The sequence below is a fragment of the Mus caroli genome, chromosome 4 (genome assembly GCF_900094665.2).
Source record: "Mus caroli chromosome 4, CAROLI_EIJ_v1.1, whole genome shotgun sequence".
Taxonomy (NCBI): Eukaryota; Metazoa; Chordata; class Mammalia; order Rodentia; family Muridae; genus Mus; species Mus caroli.
In genome coordinates this window covers 40,872,640-40,892,962 of record NC_034573.1, presented here as the reverse complement: position 1 = coordinate 40,892,962, position 20,323 = coordinate 40,872,640, and the positions used below count along the sequence as shown (strand labels likewise).

General features: G+C 48.1%; 1 protein-coding gene across 1 annotated transcript in view; it reads left to right on the top strand.

The window, feature by feature from the left end:
* Gabbr2 (gamma-aminobutyric acid type B receptor subunit 2) overlaps positions 1–20,323 on the top strand; it is a 328,989-nt gene that overhangs the window by 134,807 nt on the left and 173,859 nt on the right. The window contains exon 3 of the mRNA XM_021159700.2: positions 11,169–11,339. Within this exon, the coding sequence (XP_021015359.1) occupies positions 11,169–11,339 (171 nt within the window). The remainder of the gene's footprint in view (positions 1–11,168; positions 11,340–20,323) is intronic.

The window sequence follows — 20,323 nt, the reverse complement described above, 5'->3', positions numbered from 1 at the left end:
TGTGTGTGTGTGTGAGTGTGTGTGTGTGTGTCTGTCTGTCTGTCTGTCTGTCTGCATGTATCTATGTGCTGGTCCTACAGAGGACAGAGTTGATACTGGGCATCTTCCTCAGCCTCTCTCTGCCTTATTTTTGGGGATAGGATCTCTCACTGAGCCTGAGACTCACCGATTGGCTAGACTGTCTGGGCAGTTAGCTCGGGGATTCCCCAGTCTTTCCTACCCAGCATCCTGGTTACTGCTGTGTGTCACATCCTTCCTGAGGACCCAAACTCACAGTGGCACAGCAGGCAGTTTACCCACAAGGATATCTCCCAGTCCAACAGGAAAAGGTTTTTTAGAGTACTTATAATGTTTGGGAATAGTGCCAGATGCCTTTAATTCCAGCACTCAGGAGGCATGTGGATCTCCGTGAGCTCTCCTGTCTCAAAAATAAATAAATAAATAAACAAACAACAAACAAACATATACATAATACATGTGTGTGCAATATATTCTGATTACAATTTCTCCACCTTTAACTCCTCTCCATTCCTTTCTCACCCAAATCCATGCCTTTTCTTTCTCTCTTTTTTCGTTTGAATGCAAGTATACATACACACACACACACACACACACACACACAAACAAACAACTGGGAATAGAATGAAACAAACTAACAAAAGAAAAGGCTCTGTAAGCTTCAAATAAATAAATAAATAAATAAACAAGCAAATAAACAAAATAAAATGCCCAGCCAAAGCATTCTGAGACAATGACATCATTTTGTGTTTGCTATCTACTGTTGGGCACAGTGACTGTCTGTAAGATTAGTCTACATGCAGTCAGGCAATGGTGGCATAGACCTTTAATCCCAGACTTGGGAGACAGAGGCAGGTGGATTTCTAAGTTCGAGGCCAGCCTGGTCTACAGAGTGAGTTCCAGGACAGCCAGGGCTACACAGAGAAACCCTGTCTCTGAAAAAAAAAAAAAATCTTTACAAAAAACAACGGAGAGCTAAGGAGATAACTCAGTGTAGAGTAGTTGCCTAGCATGTATGAAGCCCTAGGTTCAATTCCTGAAAAAAATACGTATAAAATTTTTGTTTCTTACCATTGAATTGAAACATGCACAAAGCATTGATGCCATGCCACATTTTTTAAGGAAATTGCATTCTCTTCTTTAAACTGCCCAGTGAGTCCTCACTGGCCATGCAGAGACCTCCTGGTACGCAAGAGGAAGAGCCACATTCTAAGAACAAAACTACTGAGCCCTGGTCCCGCCCCCGGTGGCATGTGACTGTGTCCAGGTCAAGTTAACTCTCTGAGCTTCTGTTTTGCCAACTATAAAACCAAAGGATCCCAGTCAGTTCCACCTAGACTGTGAAATTGGTGAACATTGAAATTAGGCTGAAGAGAGTATGGAGAGATGGTCCGGTCAGTTAAGAGCTGGGCATGCATAGGATAAGGATCTAAGTTCCATCTCCTGGGCCTACATGAAAGCCACACCAAGCCCATGTCTATGACCCTAGTGTCAGGGGTGGAGGGGGACAGCTGGATCCTTGGGGCTTTCTGGCCAGCCAGTCCCACCAAGTCAGTAGCTCCAGGTTCAGTGAGAAGCCTTGTCTCATACAATGAAGAAAATAATCGGGGAACACGCTTGAGGCCTTTGGCCTTCCCACAGGACCAGGCACATGTGTTCACATGCCCGTGCATGTGTGCACACACACATGAACACACAACAATCATGAAGAAGGGAATGTATTTGGGAAAGATTTTAGGTCACGGGACATAGCATGGCAGTCTGTGAGGAGGGACTGTGGGAACTATGGAGTCTCTCCCCCTGCTCTGCTTGCTGAGTGACCACGGGGAAGCAGTGTGTAACCTCTGTGAACTCAGTCTCCACATGCAAAGACTTCGGTGGGCACTTGCAGCTGCCTCCCCGGGTTGCTCTGCACTTTCAGTGAGAATGCACACACACCCAGTCCTTCCTGCGTGCCTTCTTCTTCCTCGTACAATAACACCAAGGAATCGAAGCATCCGAATGCAACGCCCAGCCTTACACTCTCTCATGCAGTCCAGTTCTCAAGCCAGTTTCTCCCAGAGGAAACAAAGACAACAGTGCCTCTTCTGCCTCCCTTTCTAATTGTTCTGAGTTCCCACAGGGTTGGGGTGGGATGTAGGGAGGACCAGCTATGAAGGTGAGAGGCATATGTTGAATGGTTGGGTGTTACTTATTGAGGAAAAGGCAACCCCACTAGCAGGCAAGAGGAATGTGGTTCCCCGGGTGGCTGTAGCCCAGGCCACTTCCGACTCGGATTTAATACACGTGCACGGTACCCCAAAGGCCTCTGTGGGAACCTGGCCTCAAGCAGAACGCACCAGCGTGCCAGACATTCATTCTCCCTCATTAACTCGGGGACACTGTGCAGCCACTCTGTACCACACGAATCTTCACGACATTGAAATTGAAGCACTTAGTTTCCAAACAGCCTTGGCCCGGGGCTCGAGGGCAGTGGCGGCCTGGCACTGCCCCTAGGTGGCCCCCAGTTCCCAGTGCGCATGCCCGGTGTCTTTGTCTGTGTCCTGGCTCCAGCCACAAACACTGTTTTGGCAGAAGCTTCCTGAGAAAGTTGTGTTGCATTCAGCTCGGGCTGAAAGGGACCCAGGATGACAAACACCTCCCTCATTTAATTACGGGCACAGCCAGCAAACCCACAGCGAAAGATTAAACCTAGCAGAGAAAAGAGCAAGCCTCCATCATGCCTCCCCTCCCACCTGGCGCAAGTTGCCTCCCAAGCTCTTAGCAACCGTGGCCACCCCTGCTAACCCCAAGTCCTAGGGATGGTTTACATCTGCAGAAGAGCTCAGTACAGGTGCCCCAGACCAGGTAAAAAGCAATGGCATTCAGACCAGAATTTGTCAGTGGCTTGGAATCTAATAAAGATAGTGAGGTTGGACGATCCGCAGAGGAGTTAGGTGCAAGGCAACTGTCTAACTAAATCGTGTTTTAAAAAACAAACCACCCTCCCCCCTCCAAACCACAAGGTCCTTCATCATTTTCTCTGGCTGCCAGGAACCTTTGAAATCTCTGGTCCAGCTCATCCTTGCAGAGATGAGAAGGGCAGCAGCTTCTCATGTCGATGATTCGCCCTTCTGGCCTCTGGGATGGAGAGCTCCAGTCTTCTGGTTTCTTAAGTGTCCTTGAGGTTTTGTCACTCTCCACTTCCACCTCCAATCGGGGGGGGGGGGGCGGGGAGGGGTTCACTGCTGAAACAGTGACCAGCTCCCCACACAGACCCTAAACTCTCGAGAGGCATTCTACTGCCAGACATCTCCCACTGGAGAGAACACTCCTAGCCTCCTTCACGTGCCACTCCGGTAGTTAGGTGTATATACCCCAGAATTTACCAGAACGATCCACAGCCTCCGTGGAAATGTCTGTAGCTGAGAGATAAACTCCCTTCTAAGTAACCCAGAGCATGTTATCTCCGCCAAGCTCCATCACATCTCTGGGGAGGGGTAAGCCCCAGGTGGTTGCCTACCTCTGCTCAAGGCTCAAGGCTCTACGCCAGGCTGCAGAAAAAGAACCAAAAAATACCATCAGACCAGCTCCACATCTTGCTTCCTGACCTTGTGTGGTTTATGTCACATGGGCACAGAATCGTCATTTGGAAAATAGCTGCTACTTCTGAAGCAGGGCCATGCTTTCCATGAGGAGAGACAGCACGTGGGATCCTAGCAATTCGTTTGATGTCTATTTACTTTTTACCTGGATCAACAGAGGATGTTAAGTTCCCATCATGCACTGCAATAAGGATTGTTTTTTTCTGGGCCATAAAAATCCTGCTTCCCAGAATGCAGTACCCTCTCTCCATCACTCTTCTGGGTATTTATTATCTATTTGAATTCAGAAGGACACGTGACAATGAAGGGGAAAAGACATTTAGTTACCCAGTGATGGGCCGCTTGAGGTAGAGAAACCATGTTACAATTTCCTGACCATGTAACTGAGGGGGTCTCTAACTCTAACTCAGGGAAGAGAGGAAACATTTGCTGATCTTCAAGGCAATTGTTACTTTATGAGGCAAGTTTAGGATTTGCTTAATCTAGATGCTCTCTAGTGTCCAGAACGGCAACAAACCCTGCCGCCACCAACTCTGATATGTCTGTCTGTCTGTCTGTCTGTCTCTCTCTCTCTCTCTCTCTCTGTTTGTGTGTGTGTGTGTATGTGTGTGTGTGTGTGTGTATATGTGTGTCTGACTGTATGTATTTGTGTATGTATATATATTTATGCCTCTCTGTGTGGGTGTGATTGTGTGTATTTGTTTATGTATATATGTGTGCCTGTGTGTCCTTTTTGTATGTGCCTGTATGTATGCATTTGTGTATGTGTATGCATGTCTCTCTGTGAGCAACGGCAGATCCCCCTAGAATCCCAGCATCAAGACTTCAGTTTACACAGTTGTGTGCCACAGAGTAGCCACCGTGAAGCCAGAGCAAAGGCAAGGCCTCAGACAGTGCTACCATGCTGTTCCTGTCCCCATCCCACATTACGCTGCAAGTGTGGACACTTCAGTGTCCCCGGCTGTCTGAGCCAAGTGATCCCAGCTGATCACCCCGCTGATCCCCAGGATGACAAGTACACGGTGGGCACGGTTAGGACTCTCTGTGCTCATCAGTTGGGAACTGGAGAGTTACGGTTAGGACTCTCTGTGCTCATCAGTTGGGAACTGGAGAGTTAGAGGCTCAGACTCTGCCAGGAAACAGGTCGCGAGAGGCTGAGGCAAGGATGATACAGCTGTATTACCAGAAAACAGTAAAAGATAATACGTAATAAGACTATGGGTTAAGTCCTTCAGCACATGGGAGGCTGGGGCAAGAGGATCAGGAGTTCAAGGCCAGTGTTATCCTGATTCACAAACAAATAAAATACAGATCGAATAAAATGAGAAGCTCTTCCACCACACCGAGGACCAGAACCAAGAGCTGTAACCACAAGAGAAAATAGAACAAATAAGGATTAGAGAATAAAACGATGGTTCCGATGACTAGGTGTTCCAGAGGAAAGACAGGGTTGTAGAGGGATATTATATAAGAGGCAGACATGATGTGACACATATGCTATATACATATATACAGACATATATAACACACGTAATATATCATAGATTATGGTGCACAAAAACTATATACAATATTAAATATTTAAAACATAGTATACTTATTTTATATTTGCATATTTTGAAGACTTAAATGTATCAATTGAAGAATTTCTTATATCCCATACCAAACTGAGAATGCCACACCCAGATCTCTGCTGGCAAAGTGTTTAAGTTCCAAGAACAAAGAAAAACAATCTTTCAGACCCATAGGCAAAGAAAGCCAGGCACCCACAAGGGAAGAGTGATGGGGTTTGCTCCAGTTGCCTTCTTTGCCTCATTCTGCACTCACAAAGAGAAGATGTTGGCCAAGAGTTTTCTACCCAGCTGTTTAGCCTTGTGTCAAGGCAGCAGAGGGCTAAGCCAGGTCAGTAAGGTTACAACTTCTTCCTTTCTTCAAGATACCAAGAGGTGCTCCTTCAGGCTGATACCTGGAGCCAGGTAAATTCATACAACCAGAAAGGCAATGAAAACAAAGCTCTACTTTCAATGGAAGCCCAGAAAATGAAATGGAACATAAAAAGATCATGAGAGGCAATGAGACAAGAAATGCATGATCAAGTGCTTATTGCAGTAATAAGTGTATATGCTTGTACCTCTAGCCACATGGTGCCTCCTGGAAGCATCTGTCTGCCTGTCTGCCTGTCTGTCTGTCTGTCTATGTGATCTACATAGATAGATATAGTAATCTTGGTAGAGTATAAATAAAAGGAGCTCAAAGCTATGATGGGCAAACATAACCATAAGTTAATAAGGGTAATGTCATTGCTATCAAGGAAGATGTAGCACAAGAAGCAGTAAGTGACAGAGGTTTATTTTGCCTTTATAAATATTTCAGTTCTTGGTGCAGTCCGTGAATATCTATTAAGTACCTGCTGTTCACACTAGGCAAGGATATGCATGGCTGAAAAATAAAGACACAATTGTGATGAACGTTTATGCTCAAAACAACATAAATTCAAAGGCAACAGAGCCAAACCTGCTGAAACTCACGCACAAGCTGCTCAGAGACAAAAACGGGAAGGAAGTGTAACAGCCTCTCCGCCTTTGATAGATGAAGTAAACAAAGGCACAGAGCACACAATAGTAATGTAATTAGGCGGTTGTATCTATTATGCATTAGTAGGCTAATAAAGAATTCCGCAGCTTACATCTAAGATTGAATCGTTTTCCCTGCCTCTGTGGAACTTTTACAAAAGTTGATTCTATAAAAGGCCACCAAACCAGATTTCCACAGGCTCCCAAAGCAGGTACTGTACGGGCCAAATGCTCAAAACAGTTGCAGCGAAACTAGATGAAACAAAGCTATAAGTTAAGATTTAAAGTCCTCTCCTCAATCCGTCTGTGGTTTGGGATTTGTTGGAAGCCTCCACCACCGACTGCTCAGAAACTAATTTGGCTGTGTGAAATAAGGCAGGGGGCCCAGAAGTGTAGGCCTTCAAGTCAGGGTGCCAATGCCAGAAACCCCAGTATCGTCAGGTGCAGAGGAAGGCCTGGGGCTCCCCCAGGAACACATGGGCAGCATCAAGCCAAGAAAGTCCTTTGGACCTGAGTTCGAGTTCTGCTTCCATCTTTCCTTGGCTTTGATGGATGTCTCAGGGTTGTACCGTTTCTGGCAAACAATCTGCTTATTCATGACCATGGTATGCGGACCTGTCAAGGGTTCTCAGCTCTTTCTGGGCAGCTGCTTTCCAGTTATTTTTTTAAGGTTTGTTTGTTTGTTTGTTTATTTACTTACTTTTATGTTATGTGTGTGGGTGTTTTGCCAGCACGTAGGTATGTGCACCACATGTGTGCAGTACCTGTGGAGGTCAGAAGAGGGCATCAGAACTCTAGAACTGGTGTTACAGATAGGTGTGAGCTGGGGTACTGGGAATGTGTGGGTACTGGGAATCCTATCCCGCTATAAGAGCAACAAGTGCTTTTAACCGCTGAGCCATCTCTACAGAAGCCCCTTTATCCCCCAAAACCTGCCAAGTTTTAAATACTACTACTGCTAAGCCTCTGCCCAGAAAGTTTGGTTTTGTTGGTTTGAACCAAGTTGCTCAGTGGTTTGAACTCAGTGCCCAGCCAGGATAAAGAATCGCAAAGGTGATTTCTCAGACTGGCTCAGTTCTGAAATTCTGTGGGACGAAGAGACACCTACAGCCTTCTCATGGAAGAAAGTGTTAGGAGACTAAAGCCCAAGAAACGGTAAAGCAATCTAATCAAAGTATGTATTATCTCAAATGGTGCAGAAAATGTCATCGCCAGTTAATATTTTGCACCCAACATGATTTAGACCTGGGGCACATATTGCACTCCAAGCCCATTGTCAACACCATGGACCATTTGTTCACTGAACAGTAACCACTGTAATTACCTACAGGGCAAACATAGGAGATTGTTCGAGCAACAATTAATTGTGGACCTGGAACTAATGGGACACTAACGGGAAAGCATCAACGAGAGCACAAATCAGAGATCACGTCAGAAAACTGGTATTTCCCAAAGTGTAGTAGCCAAGCATCGGGGAACACAGTGGGCATACGTAATGCCCCGGGCCTCAGATAGTCACTCTCAGATTTTTCTAATAGCTTCTTAGCTGGTGAGAAGGGGAGGCTTACCATGCCATTCTAATCTTAAGAGAAAAGCTCTGAGTCCTACGTTGAACAAGACTGGACAAAGCTGCTGTTTCTTGGGGTCCCTGTGGGACCCACATGTCAATGTGCCACTGGCAAGCGGGTGTGCGGATCTCGTTTGCATTGTAGGGCGCTCTTTGTGAATGTGATAAAGCCATGGACTCTTGTTTTGTTTTATGTTTTTTCAGAAAAAAAAATGTGCGTATTTGCGTGCACTGAAACACCCGTGCAAATCTTCCCTGCGGTGTTTGGAAGGGTCTATGGACTGCGGGTCCCCTCAGTCCTCACTGCTTCGTCCTGCCTCTGTGTGTATATCTCCCAAAACAGGGAGTCTCACTGCTTCCGATGCCGGGCATTCGGTGTGGTCAGCCCAAAGAATGAGGATGCTTCCATGTGTCTAGCTGGAATCCCATTCCATGTGGGTTCTTCCCTCTGGCCCTGAGCATCCCTACAAAGTTTTAAATAGTCATATATCCATTATCCTTATCAATCTAGAAGCATCTTTGGGATCGACTTAGTTAAGGTTTCTATGGTTGTGAAGTGACACCATGACCGTGACAACTTTTATAAAGGAGAGCATTTATAGCAGTGCCTTACAGTTTGGAGGTTTAGTTCACTGTCATCGTGGCGGGAAGCATGGCAGCATGCAGGCAGGCAGTACTGGAGAGGTAGCTGAGAGTTCTACATCCGGGTCAGCAAGCAGCAGGAAGAGACAGAGAGACACTGGGCCTGGCTTGAGCTTCTGAAACCTCAAAGCCCAACCCCAGTGACTCACTTCCTGCAACACCGACAAACCTACTTCAACAAGGCCAGGCCTCCTAATAATGCTACTCCCAGGTGACTAAGCATTCAAATCTATGAGCCTATTGTGGCCATTGCTATTTAAACCACCAGAGAGACCTTAGAAGTTGGTTTCTCTTGGGGCTGTCTAACTCCACATAGAGACCATTGGGTTATTGTATAATCACCTCCAATGGATAGGGTCGATGGGTGCTGCAGAGTGGATGTAGGACATCCAGATGCCTTAGGGAGTAGCTGTGTGCTCTCTGATCCAGACCATCAGAAAGACAGATCTTCACCGCCTGCCATGGAACCCTATGGAGAGCTGGTAAAGGCAACAGTAAAGACTTTATATCATAGCCCAGGGCTGTTGTCCTTTGGTGCGCTGGACTGAGCTCACATAGATTAGAGTAGATGCTACCGCTACAGCACATGAAGGTGCAGGGGAAGGTATCAGCGGCAAGCAAGCTGGCTTCAGCCTTCCATCTCTGTATCAAAGAATAAAACAAAAAGAGGAAGGAAGAGAGAGAGAGAGGGAGGGAGGGAGGGAGGGAGGGAGCATCCATACAGAAATTCTCTCAGAGTAGAAGAGTCCTTTCTAAATAGCACACAAAATCTGAAAAAGTAAATGGGGGTGGGGGAGAATTTCAACCATGGCTCAAAAATTTTTCCTTTAAAAATCTTTTATGAAATTTGTATATGCGTGCACATGTGTTTGTGTGCATGTGTGTGTTGTTTGTTTGTGAGTGTGTTGCGTGTGTGCATGTGTGTGTGTGTGTGCACGCGTGTGCGCACACACACATGCGTGCATACATGCAGGCACATGTATGTACAGGATTAGGAGTTCTCTTCTTGTAGTATGTGGGTCCTTGGGATGGAGCTTTGTCCAGCTTGGTGGCAAGCACCTCTATTCACTGAGCCATCTCCCTACCCCAAACCCGTTTCTATGTGGTGAAAGACTACAGGTGACACCAAAAGACCAAGCACAAACTATTAATAAATGGAAGATTAGAGGCCTCAATCACTTCATTGATATAGAGGATCACTTCTTTTACAGACAGGCAAAGAAGGTTAAGAGACAAAGGTTAACTGCTATCTCCATCCAGGGAGAAACTACAGATTGCTCCCAGACCTTGGAGGAGGCACAGCCTCTGTCCCCTGGAGATAATGCAAATGAGAAGTGCTTCCCCACCATCTCCCTGCAAGGATCAAAAAAGGTTGCTGCTTCCTTCTGAAGAGGAGGAGTCTGAGGGGAGGAGAGCAGAGATCAGAGGGAGCCTTTGGAAGTGGTGACATTTAAGCTGGACAGATAATTAAAATCCAATTTAACAACTTACTGGCACTTAAAAGAAAACAAAGAAATAATACAGGGAAGGATGGACAGATTGACTGCCGGGTGTAAATTAAAATACCACGTGTAAGGACAAACAACATGAGGCTTGCTGCAGCCATGGTAGCCTGAGTGTGAAGGCTATGCATTTTAAATGCTTCCTTTAAAATCAATGTAAAAGGACCAGCATCTTACTCATAGATGAAGGCATGCAAAAGCACTTCCTAAAATAGGACCCACTCCTTAGGAGCCACCCAACAGTATATGCAACCATGAATGTAACAGATCCCACTTCTGTGATAGCTCATTATAAAATTACATAGAAAATGGGTGCGTCTTCCCTGTTAACAAGATTGTGGTGAGATTGGACCTTTAATTATCTCTGACTAGCATATATGCAATGTGGGAGGAATCTTTTTAAATTATTTAAATATGAAGATATTAAAGGTTTGCAGCCTTTACTTTGTTTTATTTTTGAGACAGAATCTCAGGTAGCCCAGGCTGGTCTCAGAGTCATTATGTAGCTGAGGATAGCCTTGAACTTCAGATCTGCCACCTCCTGAGTGCAAGTCTGACAGGCTTCCTGCCATTTATGCATTGCTGGGGATTTGAGCTACAACTTCACGGATGCCAGGCAAGCATTCTGCTGGTTGTACCACATGTTCAGGTCATTACCTGAAAACATTTACCCCACAGACTATCTTGTAGAAATACCCTCAAATATAGAAGGGAAACACTATGTACCAAGATGCCCATGTGAGAATGACAACTAACGCAGCAGACAACATGGCAAGCTAAACAATTTTAACGTCCCCAGAAAAGCTTATGTGCTCATATGCTAGACGATGATGCTAATAATAAAATGCGACAAAGAATTTCAGACTGGAAGGTTCCTTGCCTACACGGGAAACCCATCATTTGTGTGCAGAGAACAATGTGATAAAAACACTGATCACAGAGAAAGTTCTGGATTGAAACAGATCACAGTATTAACGGTTCCATTCCTTTGGGGAGATGTAGTTCACTGCCCATCCTATCCCTTCCCTTTATCTTACATTCTTTCCAAGTTCTCTTTAAGACGGCCCTTGCAGAGGGCCAGAGTTTGATTCCTAGCTCACATCTGCCTGTAACTCCAGCTCCAGAGCATCTGACGCCCTCTTCTGGCCTCCTCAGGCACCTGCACCCATATGCCCACCTATGCAGAGACACACACAATTCACATAATTAAAATAAATGAAACGAATTGTGCCAAGAGAGAAATGCCTGCCTATAAAGACCATGTCCTCTCTCGTTTCCTCAGCTTTCCTTCGCCGCCACCACGCCTGTTCTTGCGGATAAGAAGAAGTACCCATATTTCTTCCGGACGGTGCCCTCAGACAACGCGGTGAACCCGGCCATCCTGAAGCTGCTGAAGCACTTCCGCTGGCGGCGCGTGGGCACACTCACGCAGGACGTGCAGCGCTTCTCCGAGGTACTCCCAGCCCGCGTTTAAAGTGGGATTGTTCACTAGGCCATTTACATACATGTGTCGCAGTATCTAGCTCCCATAACCTCTCTGCCCCTCCTTCCCTCACCATCTTCCTCTCCCCTTAGTCTGTATCACCCCCGCTCATTCTCTCTTGTTCTCTCTCCCCACTTCCTCTGCTCTCTTTGCTCCTAACCCCCCCCCCCATTCTGACTTTCTCTCCCCCCAGGGGCGTTTGCTGTAGCATTCATCCATCTAGAACGCTTCTCAACAGATCCATTTAAGCCCCAGTGACTTCATACCATATATGAAATGAAAGTTTTGCTTTTCATTTGCTCTGCAGTGGGTCCCAGAGACCTTGATTGGACCCCTGTTTAGTAAGGTCGCATGCGCACGCACATGGGTGCATTTTAGCTCATGGAACTAGACCAGGGATGGGGAGTGTTCACAGCCTTGCGCCTCACAGCCTCCTCTTGGGCCTAGGCATGCGTGTTGTCAATATCTTTCTAAAAGTAAAGTTATAAGCTATTAAAAATGAAAAGAACTAACTTCCAAAACAGCTGGTCCACTTTTAGGATGCTAGAAGATTCCCATCTGGGCACCTTGCTGTTTTCTTTTTCTGACATCTCCTCCACCTCCTTTCCTCTTCCCACTTGGAATCTCCTTCCGGTCCAATCACAGGGAGGCTTCGAGGCATCCTGTGGGCCATAGGTCAGGGAGGCTTACACTGGAGAGTGGCAAGCTGCAGAGCCTTGAGAGAAGCTGTGTCCTGGGCTCTAGCAGAGTTTGAAAGGGATGGGGGCTGGGTATCGCCATCTTGGCTTCTGCTTCCTCCCCACCCACCCACACACACACCCCACACCCCCCACCTGTTCCACAGATCTCTTTCTCTATTCAGCAGTCACTCAGCAGTTGCCTGTGAGAACCTAGAAAGGCTCCCTCTGAGCTGTGGTTCCAATTCCCGGAAGTAAAATAAGGACAGCCACCCTCACCCCCCCACACCCCCCCAATACCTCCCTGTGCCTGTGTGAACTGGCACTGTGACCAGTAAAGCCCTGCACAGAAAGGAGCTGGAAGTGTTTGGAGGTGATCTGAGCCAGGCGTGCGTTCCCAGGCAAGGCCCTCCATGAGGACCAAAGGGACCTTGACCTCCAGTGGGAACCACTCTCTGCCAAGCCCCAAACAGGCTCTTGCTGGGAGACTCCTTTATAGAGCAATGACAGGGCTCCCAGTGAGTAAGAAACCCTGCGGTGATTCAGGGGTGCCTGCTCAAATAGCATCTTTGGCTGTAGGAGCCTAAATGTCCTTAGAGAAGCCGCTCCTAATCTCTTTATTGTGTAGAAGGGGAAATTGAGGTCCACAGCAGGGAAGGGGCAACGTTCCAGGTTTCAAAGCATCCCCCAAGGTGACAAAAGATGGTTCAAGCCAGTGGGGCGTGGCTCAGTGGGACAGTGGGACAGTGGAACAGTACCTGCTTAGTGTGCATGAAGCCCTGGATTGCACCCCAGAACCACATAAACCACCCGGTGATGCTCACTTGTGACTCAGTGCCAGGAAGATGGAGCCAAGGCCACCAGAAGGGTAAAGCCATTCTCTGCTACACAGCAAAATCAATGCTTGCCTGGGATACATGAGGCCCTGCCTTTAAAAAGAAAAATAAATAAATAAAATAAATAGAAAGAAAGAAATTTAAATTAAAGAGAGAGAGGAGAAATGAATTACAAAGTCCTGACTGCTGCTTCAGACATCAATTCTTTTACAGGCATGACTTCCTAGAGTGACGTGGGAACTGCCTCTGAGATCTGAAACTCACAGAGCTTGGTCTAAAGCAGTGGGTTCTGAACCTTCCTAAGGCTGTGACCCTTTAACACAGTGCCTCACGTTGTGGCGAATCCCGACCCCCCAACAAATTATTTTTGTTGCTATTTTGTAACTGTAATTTTGCTACTGTTATGAATCATAATATAAATAAATACCTGTATTTTCCTGATGGTCTTAGGTGACCCCTGTGAAAGGGTCATTTGATTCCCCAAGGAGTCCAGAGCCACAGCTTGAGAACCGCAGGTCTCAAGCGTGCAGAAGGTCAGCCTGGCTGTCCATCAAGGGCTTTGACATCCCTAAGCTCCTCCCCTCACTCTGCCTTCCTCTGCCCTCATCATATTATTGGCCCCCCGCCTTCCTTCCTAAGGATCCTGCCCTACAGGGTGAGGTGATGACTCCCATATTGCAGACGAGGAAACTTAGGCTGCCAGAGGGCAGATGGCTGTGCCTTGCACCTCAGCTCCTGGTCATTATTTTTGCTTTGACATGGTCCTCCCTAGTGACACTGTCCTCCCTGGAGTCAGGTGCTGGCAGTTTGATGCCATATCAAACATTGTCACACAGCGCTGTCAGGACTGTCTGCCGTAGTCTCGGCATCTCAGTGGGAAGTCTCCAGAACACAGGATGTGGCTTGGTGGCATTGCTGTCAAGGACCCTCCTTGATTAAAGCACTCAGCCCAGCTGACTCCTCTCTGCCTGAGAACCTGGGCATCCTGGCCAGGTGTCTGGGCTGTACCACTAGAGAGCAGTCGCTGGGCCCTAGCCAAGGGCTAACAGCTTCTCGGGAGTGCAGGGGAAACTGGGTTCCTTTCAGGGAACCAGTCGGTTGGCAGTGTTAAGCACTTCTGTTCCAGGTAGTCGCAGTGGGAGGGACCTAAAGGGAAAGCCAGCCTGAGATGGGAGGAAGGGGTATAATTCCAGAGTTCATCACTGTAGTCTGGTGCTATGGACCAGGCAGAGGCTGGAGGCCATTCCAGCCATGGCACCAACTGCTCCTGCAAGCCTACTGTGTGGCAATACACCTGGGAGATCTGAACCTACTTACTCCAGACAGGAAACCCATGACAGGCTGAGGATACCACTAATGACCAACTGTTGATCCAGTGAGTGTCCTTAGTTACTTATGAGGTTATAGGGAGCAGAAATACTCAAACGCAGCTGCAGTCACCAAAGCCTAATACAGCATGGCAGACAGCTGGTGAAGGCTGGAAACCTGGAGCGCCCTGCACAGCCTGCAGACAGCTTAAGGGGTCAGGGCCTTTTCCAGGCTTGAGCCTCTTCTAGGCAGGTGTGCTGGTCACTGCTCAGCAGTTCTCATTCTTATATAAGCCTGGGCAGGGAGGGGACCCAGTGCGTCTGTTCAATTTTAGGGACTTCCTGAAGCGTTTACGAAGTTTGCTTTCTGATCTCAAAGAGTTTCTGCGCAGGATGAAATGTTCCACCTCCCCATAGAATATCCTGTATCCTAAGAAGATTTCCTCTAAGATGAAATGTTTAATCTTAAAGGAAATAAGCTACACAACAGTCCCCATGAGTCAAAGCTGATGCCCAATGGCCCCAGGCAGCTCTGGATCTGGCTCAGACAAATGAAGGATTTGTGGCTAGAAAGACCAAGTGCGCTGCAGCCGTGCCCTCTCCAGATGAGAGATTGTAGAGCCGGAAAAGGAATGACTCAGTACCCGGCAGTCTCATCCATAAGCCTGGCTTTTCAAGCAATGCTGCAGTGCCACATGTTTACTTCAGTTCACAGCAGCCGGTTTCCCCTGTGTAAGAGCAGATGTCGCTCTGGGAGACAGAGGTTTAGACAGCAAAGGTGAAATTAAAAGACCCAACACCCATATGGTGGTGCCCATCCAGTGGTCATTCACTACCAGAGGAATTCAGGAGGCAAGCTCTGGGAACATATAGCTATCCACACAAAGAATGACAATGTGGCCACACTGTGTGTCAGACCTAGTGTTTGTGGACATGGTCCTGGGGTTATCACCTCTCAGGCTTCCAATACAGGTTCTTATTTCTTGCAATTATTAGGAGAGTTTTTGCTTCCACGCCCCACCCCACTCCCCATGGGGTGTGTGTGTGTGTCTGTCTGTCTGTCTGTCCATCTGTCTGTGTTCGTGTATATGTATGTGCACATGTATGCATATGGAAGTCAGAGGTCAATGTCAGCTGTCTCCCTCATTCCTCACTCTCCACCTTGTGTTTTTGAGACAGGATCTCTCATTGAAGCCAGAGCTTATAGATTCAGCTGGTTGGCTAGCAGCAAGCCCAGGGATGCACTTGTTTCCATCTCCCTGCAGAGGAACATTCTACATGGGTGCTGGGGACCTAAACCCGGGCCCTCAAGCTTGCACAAAACGTTCTTTACTGACTAAGCTGTCTGCCCTCCCCCGTTTTGTTTTGGTCTGTTGGTTTGGTTGGTTTGGGGACATAGGTTCTCACCGTGTAGCTGTGGCCTTCAATTCACTGCCCCCTTTCCTCCAAGTGCTGGGATGATACACATACATTTTTTTTAAGTATTTATAAGTTTTAGGTTCCCTAAACTGGATTCTCCACTTTCAGCAGCTTCGCTGGGCTGTAACGTTCCAGCTAGAGGGCTGCACATCGCTAGTGTCTCTGTCAGTTCTGTAGTCCTGCACCCATCCCTCCTGGCTCTCACTTGTGCCCCCTGTCCTTAGCCCTACTGCCAGCCTCTTGTGACTATTAGCCCATCATCTCCACAGGACACAAGTGACCAGCAAAGCCACCTCTGACAAATCACTCCCTCTGAGTCCATTTCTCTCTGTGAGACAAACGAGCTGGGCTGTTGACTTGGAAGTACCTCAGAGTATTTAACTGAGGGAAGGGGTGTCCATGAGCCTGAAGCTGCCCCTCCCAGGGACACAGCCATGAGATTTAACCTCCCCACACTCTTGCCCAGCCTCCACCACAGCCCCCTCCACAGAGTAACGTCACTATACCTGAGGATCTGACCTTGATTCATGTTCACCCAAAGCCCAGAGACTCTGTTAGAGTTCAAGCCAGTGGTGTACAGTCTGTGCTTAGGCAGGCTCACATAAGCATACGTCTTTGGTTTGAACATCCTGTTTTTCCTGGCAGTGCTAGGCATTGAACCCAGCATCTTGTTCATTCCAAACGAACACACAAATCACTTTCACTGCCCTAAAACATTATGTCACTGTGCTAACATGCATTCTGCTCTCCCATGTCTTCTCTTGGCTTGGTAGCCATTTTCTGGATATACCACAATTTACCCACTCATTACTGAAGGGCATGTTGGTTGCTTCCAAGTTTGGGCAGTTAGGAGCAATTCAGTCATAAACACCCATGCGTGGATTTTTGTGTGGACATAATATTTTCAACGCCATTGAGTAAAGCCCAGAGAGTTGGTTGCCGGATCAGAAGGTTGAGCTTTATGGGAATATACCTCTAGACTCCCTAGAGTGCATCCCACCAGCGACAAGGAGCACTGCTCTGAACTCCATGTCTTTGCTGGCATTTGTTGGTGTCAGTGCTCTGGGTTGGCCACTCTGAGAGATGCACAGTGGCATCTCACCATCAAGGGTAACCTTTCCATACCAAAGATCCTTCCTCAAGTGGCAGGACTCATCATGGACCTTGATCTGCCCATGACAAGAATGTAGCCATCTGTGCGGTTTCCTCTTCAAAGCCCCTGCCCTTTTGGGCCCTCCCGAGCCCTTTAGGAACCTTTCCCAGGGCCAAGCGGCCATCTGCTCCACCACAGGGGTGGCGGGCCTCTCTGAAGTGTGGCTTGCTCTTCTGGAGAGCATCCTGGAACAAAGTCTGCAGCAGAGGACAGAAGGACCCACCCCGTGCTCTGAAGCCACGGGCCACCTTTGTGAGAATCACAATCCTTCCCTTCTCATTTAGCAGGAACGGGCCTCATTGCATGGGTAGCATAGCTTAAAAGACCTTTAGAGGGTCTTTTGAGAGACCTCTGCCCTGGCAGAAGCTCCTTCCCCACCTGTCCTCACTCCCTCTCCTGTGGGATGTGTATGCTCAGGTCTCTGAGATCACCTTTCCCTGCATGGGCTTTTAGCATGATGCAGAATAAGATAGTACCTGCCCACCACATGGCCCCCTCACCAGTGGCCACTCTATCTCCGCGGCCCATCTCTGTGTGTGCTCCCTAGCTTGTGTAGGTTCAATGGGGGTGCCTCTCAAGGATTTGTGCTCAGTACGTCAGATTTGGGGTGGCTAACACTTCCTTCTTCTGGTGGCTGTGCCAGGAATGGTGAAATGAGGTTGGGAGATAGGAATGCCAGCAGCACCCTCCATGTGTGTACCAACCCTGCCTCCTGCCCAAACTACTGGGGCCATTGAGAAGCTGGGGGAACCCAGTAGCTCAGATTCTCACAGACCTCAACCAAGGCATGCTGTCATTTGTTGATGGCTTTGGGGAATATGACATTGTTTGTGGAGGGGAGCCATCTCAGTGATGGGGACATCTCAGTGAAAATTCGGAGCCAGCCACTGGAACCAGCAAGGACTAGGAGTTTGCCGTGGGGTGCTCCTGGATGACATCAGTACTGAGCATTGAGAAGGTTTGTAGTCAGCTTCTGAGTGGTTGACACTTGATTCCTCTGCCTTCAGGATGGGACAGCCCTATGCCCTACTGCAGGGATTCCCCCAAGCGTGGTACAGAATCCACGAAGCATCAGTAGCATCACTGGGCTTCACACCAGAAGTCAGATACAGGGCCCTGTGACCATCTAAGCTAAGACTTGAGCACCACAAGAAACTGGCAACCTTTGTGTAGCAGTGAGCATCAAATAGCCCAGTAGCATGGAGAACCTCTGATCTCTGACCCTACCACTTACTGGCTTACCAGTGCATCAGCAGTACTTGCCAGTACATTGGGAGAAAGGAGGAGACGTTGAACGAGTTATATTCTAGTCCTGATGACCTATTGCCCCGCACCCTAACTCTCAACTGAAGAACTGAGACTTTTGACTGACATGACTGCAGCCCAGGCATGCATCTACTCTATGCCCCCAACTCTGGCTCGCAAGGGAACAAGTCCTGTGAGACACCTCCCAGGATCAACTCTAATGGCCTGCCCACACCAGGGTGGCTGTTGCCACAGCCTCTTTGGCATGCTGGAGGTCAGAGGTCCATTGTTCACTACAGTGTGGTCTGAATGGAGGCTGTGATGTTTGAAGCCCAGTAGTGCTATATTCACAGTACATACACTAGAAAATGTGAGATTGTTGTCTGCTCATGGACCGAACTCCTGGGTGTGGCGAGAACACTGCTGGGGACGGGTACACCTGGTGAACTGCTGATGGAAGATTGGGACAGGGGTCTGTCAGTGGCTTTTCCCTGGAGCCTAATTTAGAGGATGGAGTATCCAGTGGGAGGGACCTCAGGCCTTCAGACTCTGCTATGACCCCACTGGGGTGGACACAGGGCTTCCTATGGAATTAGTTTCTTATTAATGTACCTCATGGATGTCACCCTCCAGTGGGTTCTCTGTGATACCCTTCCCCTCACAGTGAGAGTCCACACCTGGGAAGAGCCGTCCCCCTCAGAATGACCATCCCTCAATGCCTGTCACACAGGTGGCAGTGGACAACCCTGGAACGTCTGGAGAGAAGTCAGAGTAATTCTTTGCTGGATGCCTTGGTTTGTGTCAGAGGACCTGCCCAGGCATAGCTGGTGTGTGGCTGTCCTCCTTCCACTCCAGGACTTGAGGATGTGGCTGGCAATCATGGTGAGGAAAGCCCCTAGATCTGGCAGATGGTCCTCCCTAACACTCCTCTAGGACCTCAGGGCCCTCTGCTCTAAACCAGAAAGAAAGGGCCAACTAGTCTCTGCTCGCAGAGGTGGGGTAGCTGTGTGAGGGTCAGTCAGGCAAGGGCCACAAGGATTCCAGACCAAGGTGAGGAACAGAGTGTGCTGCCTTTGAGACAGTCTCTGGGCCACCCTTACCACCCTCTAAGCTCTCTCAGGGACTCCTCCTGGACTTACCAAGGGAAGGGTGAGTGCCGTGCCGGGGTGTGACAGGCAAGACTTAGCAGGTGTTTATGGGATCTTCAGGCTCTGTCTGCCTCTTGGCGGAGAAAAGCCTGGGGGGCTTTGGCAAGCATCCTTGACTCCCACTTCACCCCAGAAGCAAGTAGGGTGTGTGCCGAGCAGCCCATCTCTTGGCACTTCCTTCCAGACCCCCGGAACTCTTGACATGCTGTTTCAGCATGCCATTTTATTATCCCCCAGTTCCCAGATCTTAGAGACCAGCACGCCCCACCACACCTGCTCGCACCCTGCTCCCAGCATGCCTTACTTCAGACGGCCTCTGGGCTGACAGGCAGCATGTGTGTAGGTTCTCCACAGCTATTCTGGTACACTCTGGCTGCGAGTTCTCCCCCAAGGCCCATCTGCCCGGCTTCGGGAGCCCCAGGGCCTGTGCGAAAGGAATGGAATGGAGATGTTGGATAGAGCCTCCAGGAAATAGTGAATATTTGGTTGGGAGAGTCAGCTGTGAGGAAGCCAAGCTTCCTGTCAGCTATAGGGAGCCATGGAAGGGTTTTTTTTTTTTTTTTTTTTTTAGAAGAGAGTGGGGTGGTCACAGTCCTCAGGGCCAATGAGGACAAACAGACCTGAAGCCAAGAAACCCTGCATTCATGAAGAAGAGAAGTTATAAGGCTACAGTGACTCTTCATGTGTATTTCTTTTAAAATATTAATTATTATTTTCTAACTGTCATGTTGATAAGGTTCTTGATGCAGAAAGTTGACAAAATAAGAAAGGGGGGAAAAAGGAAAGTAAAAAGTCAGCCATAACTTTAGTTAGTCCATTTTCCTATTGCTATTATAAAACACCCATGACCGAGTGTATTATAAAGAAAAATTGTTTACCCAACTCATCATTCCAGAGGGTCAGTGATGTGGCACCAACATCAGCTAAAGGCTTCTGAGAGCTTCACTGCAGACTTGAGGGTGTGAGAAGGCCAGTCATGGCTAGTCAGCCCTCTCTTGAGGACTGCATCTCTTCCTTCTGAAATGAACACCTTCCAGGACATAATTACTTCCCACCAGGCCTCATGTCTCAAGGTCTGATCACTTCCTACCACAGCCACACAGAGGACCAAGTCCTCCACACACAAACCACTTCGGGAGGGCAAAGCCCAGAAACCAGTGTTAGCATCA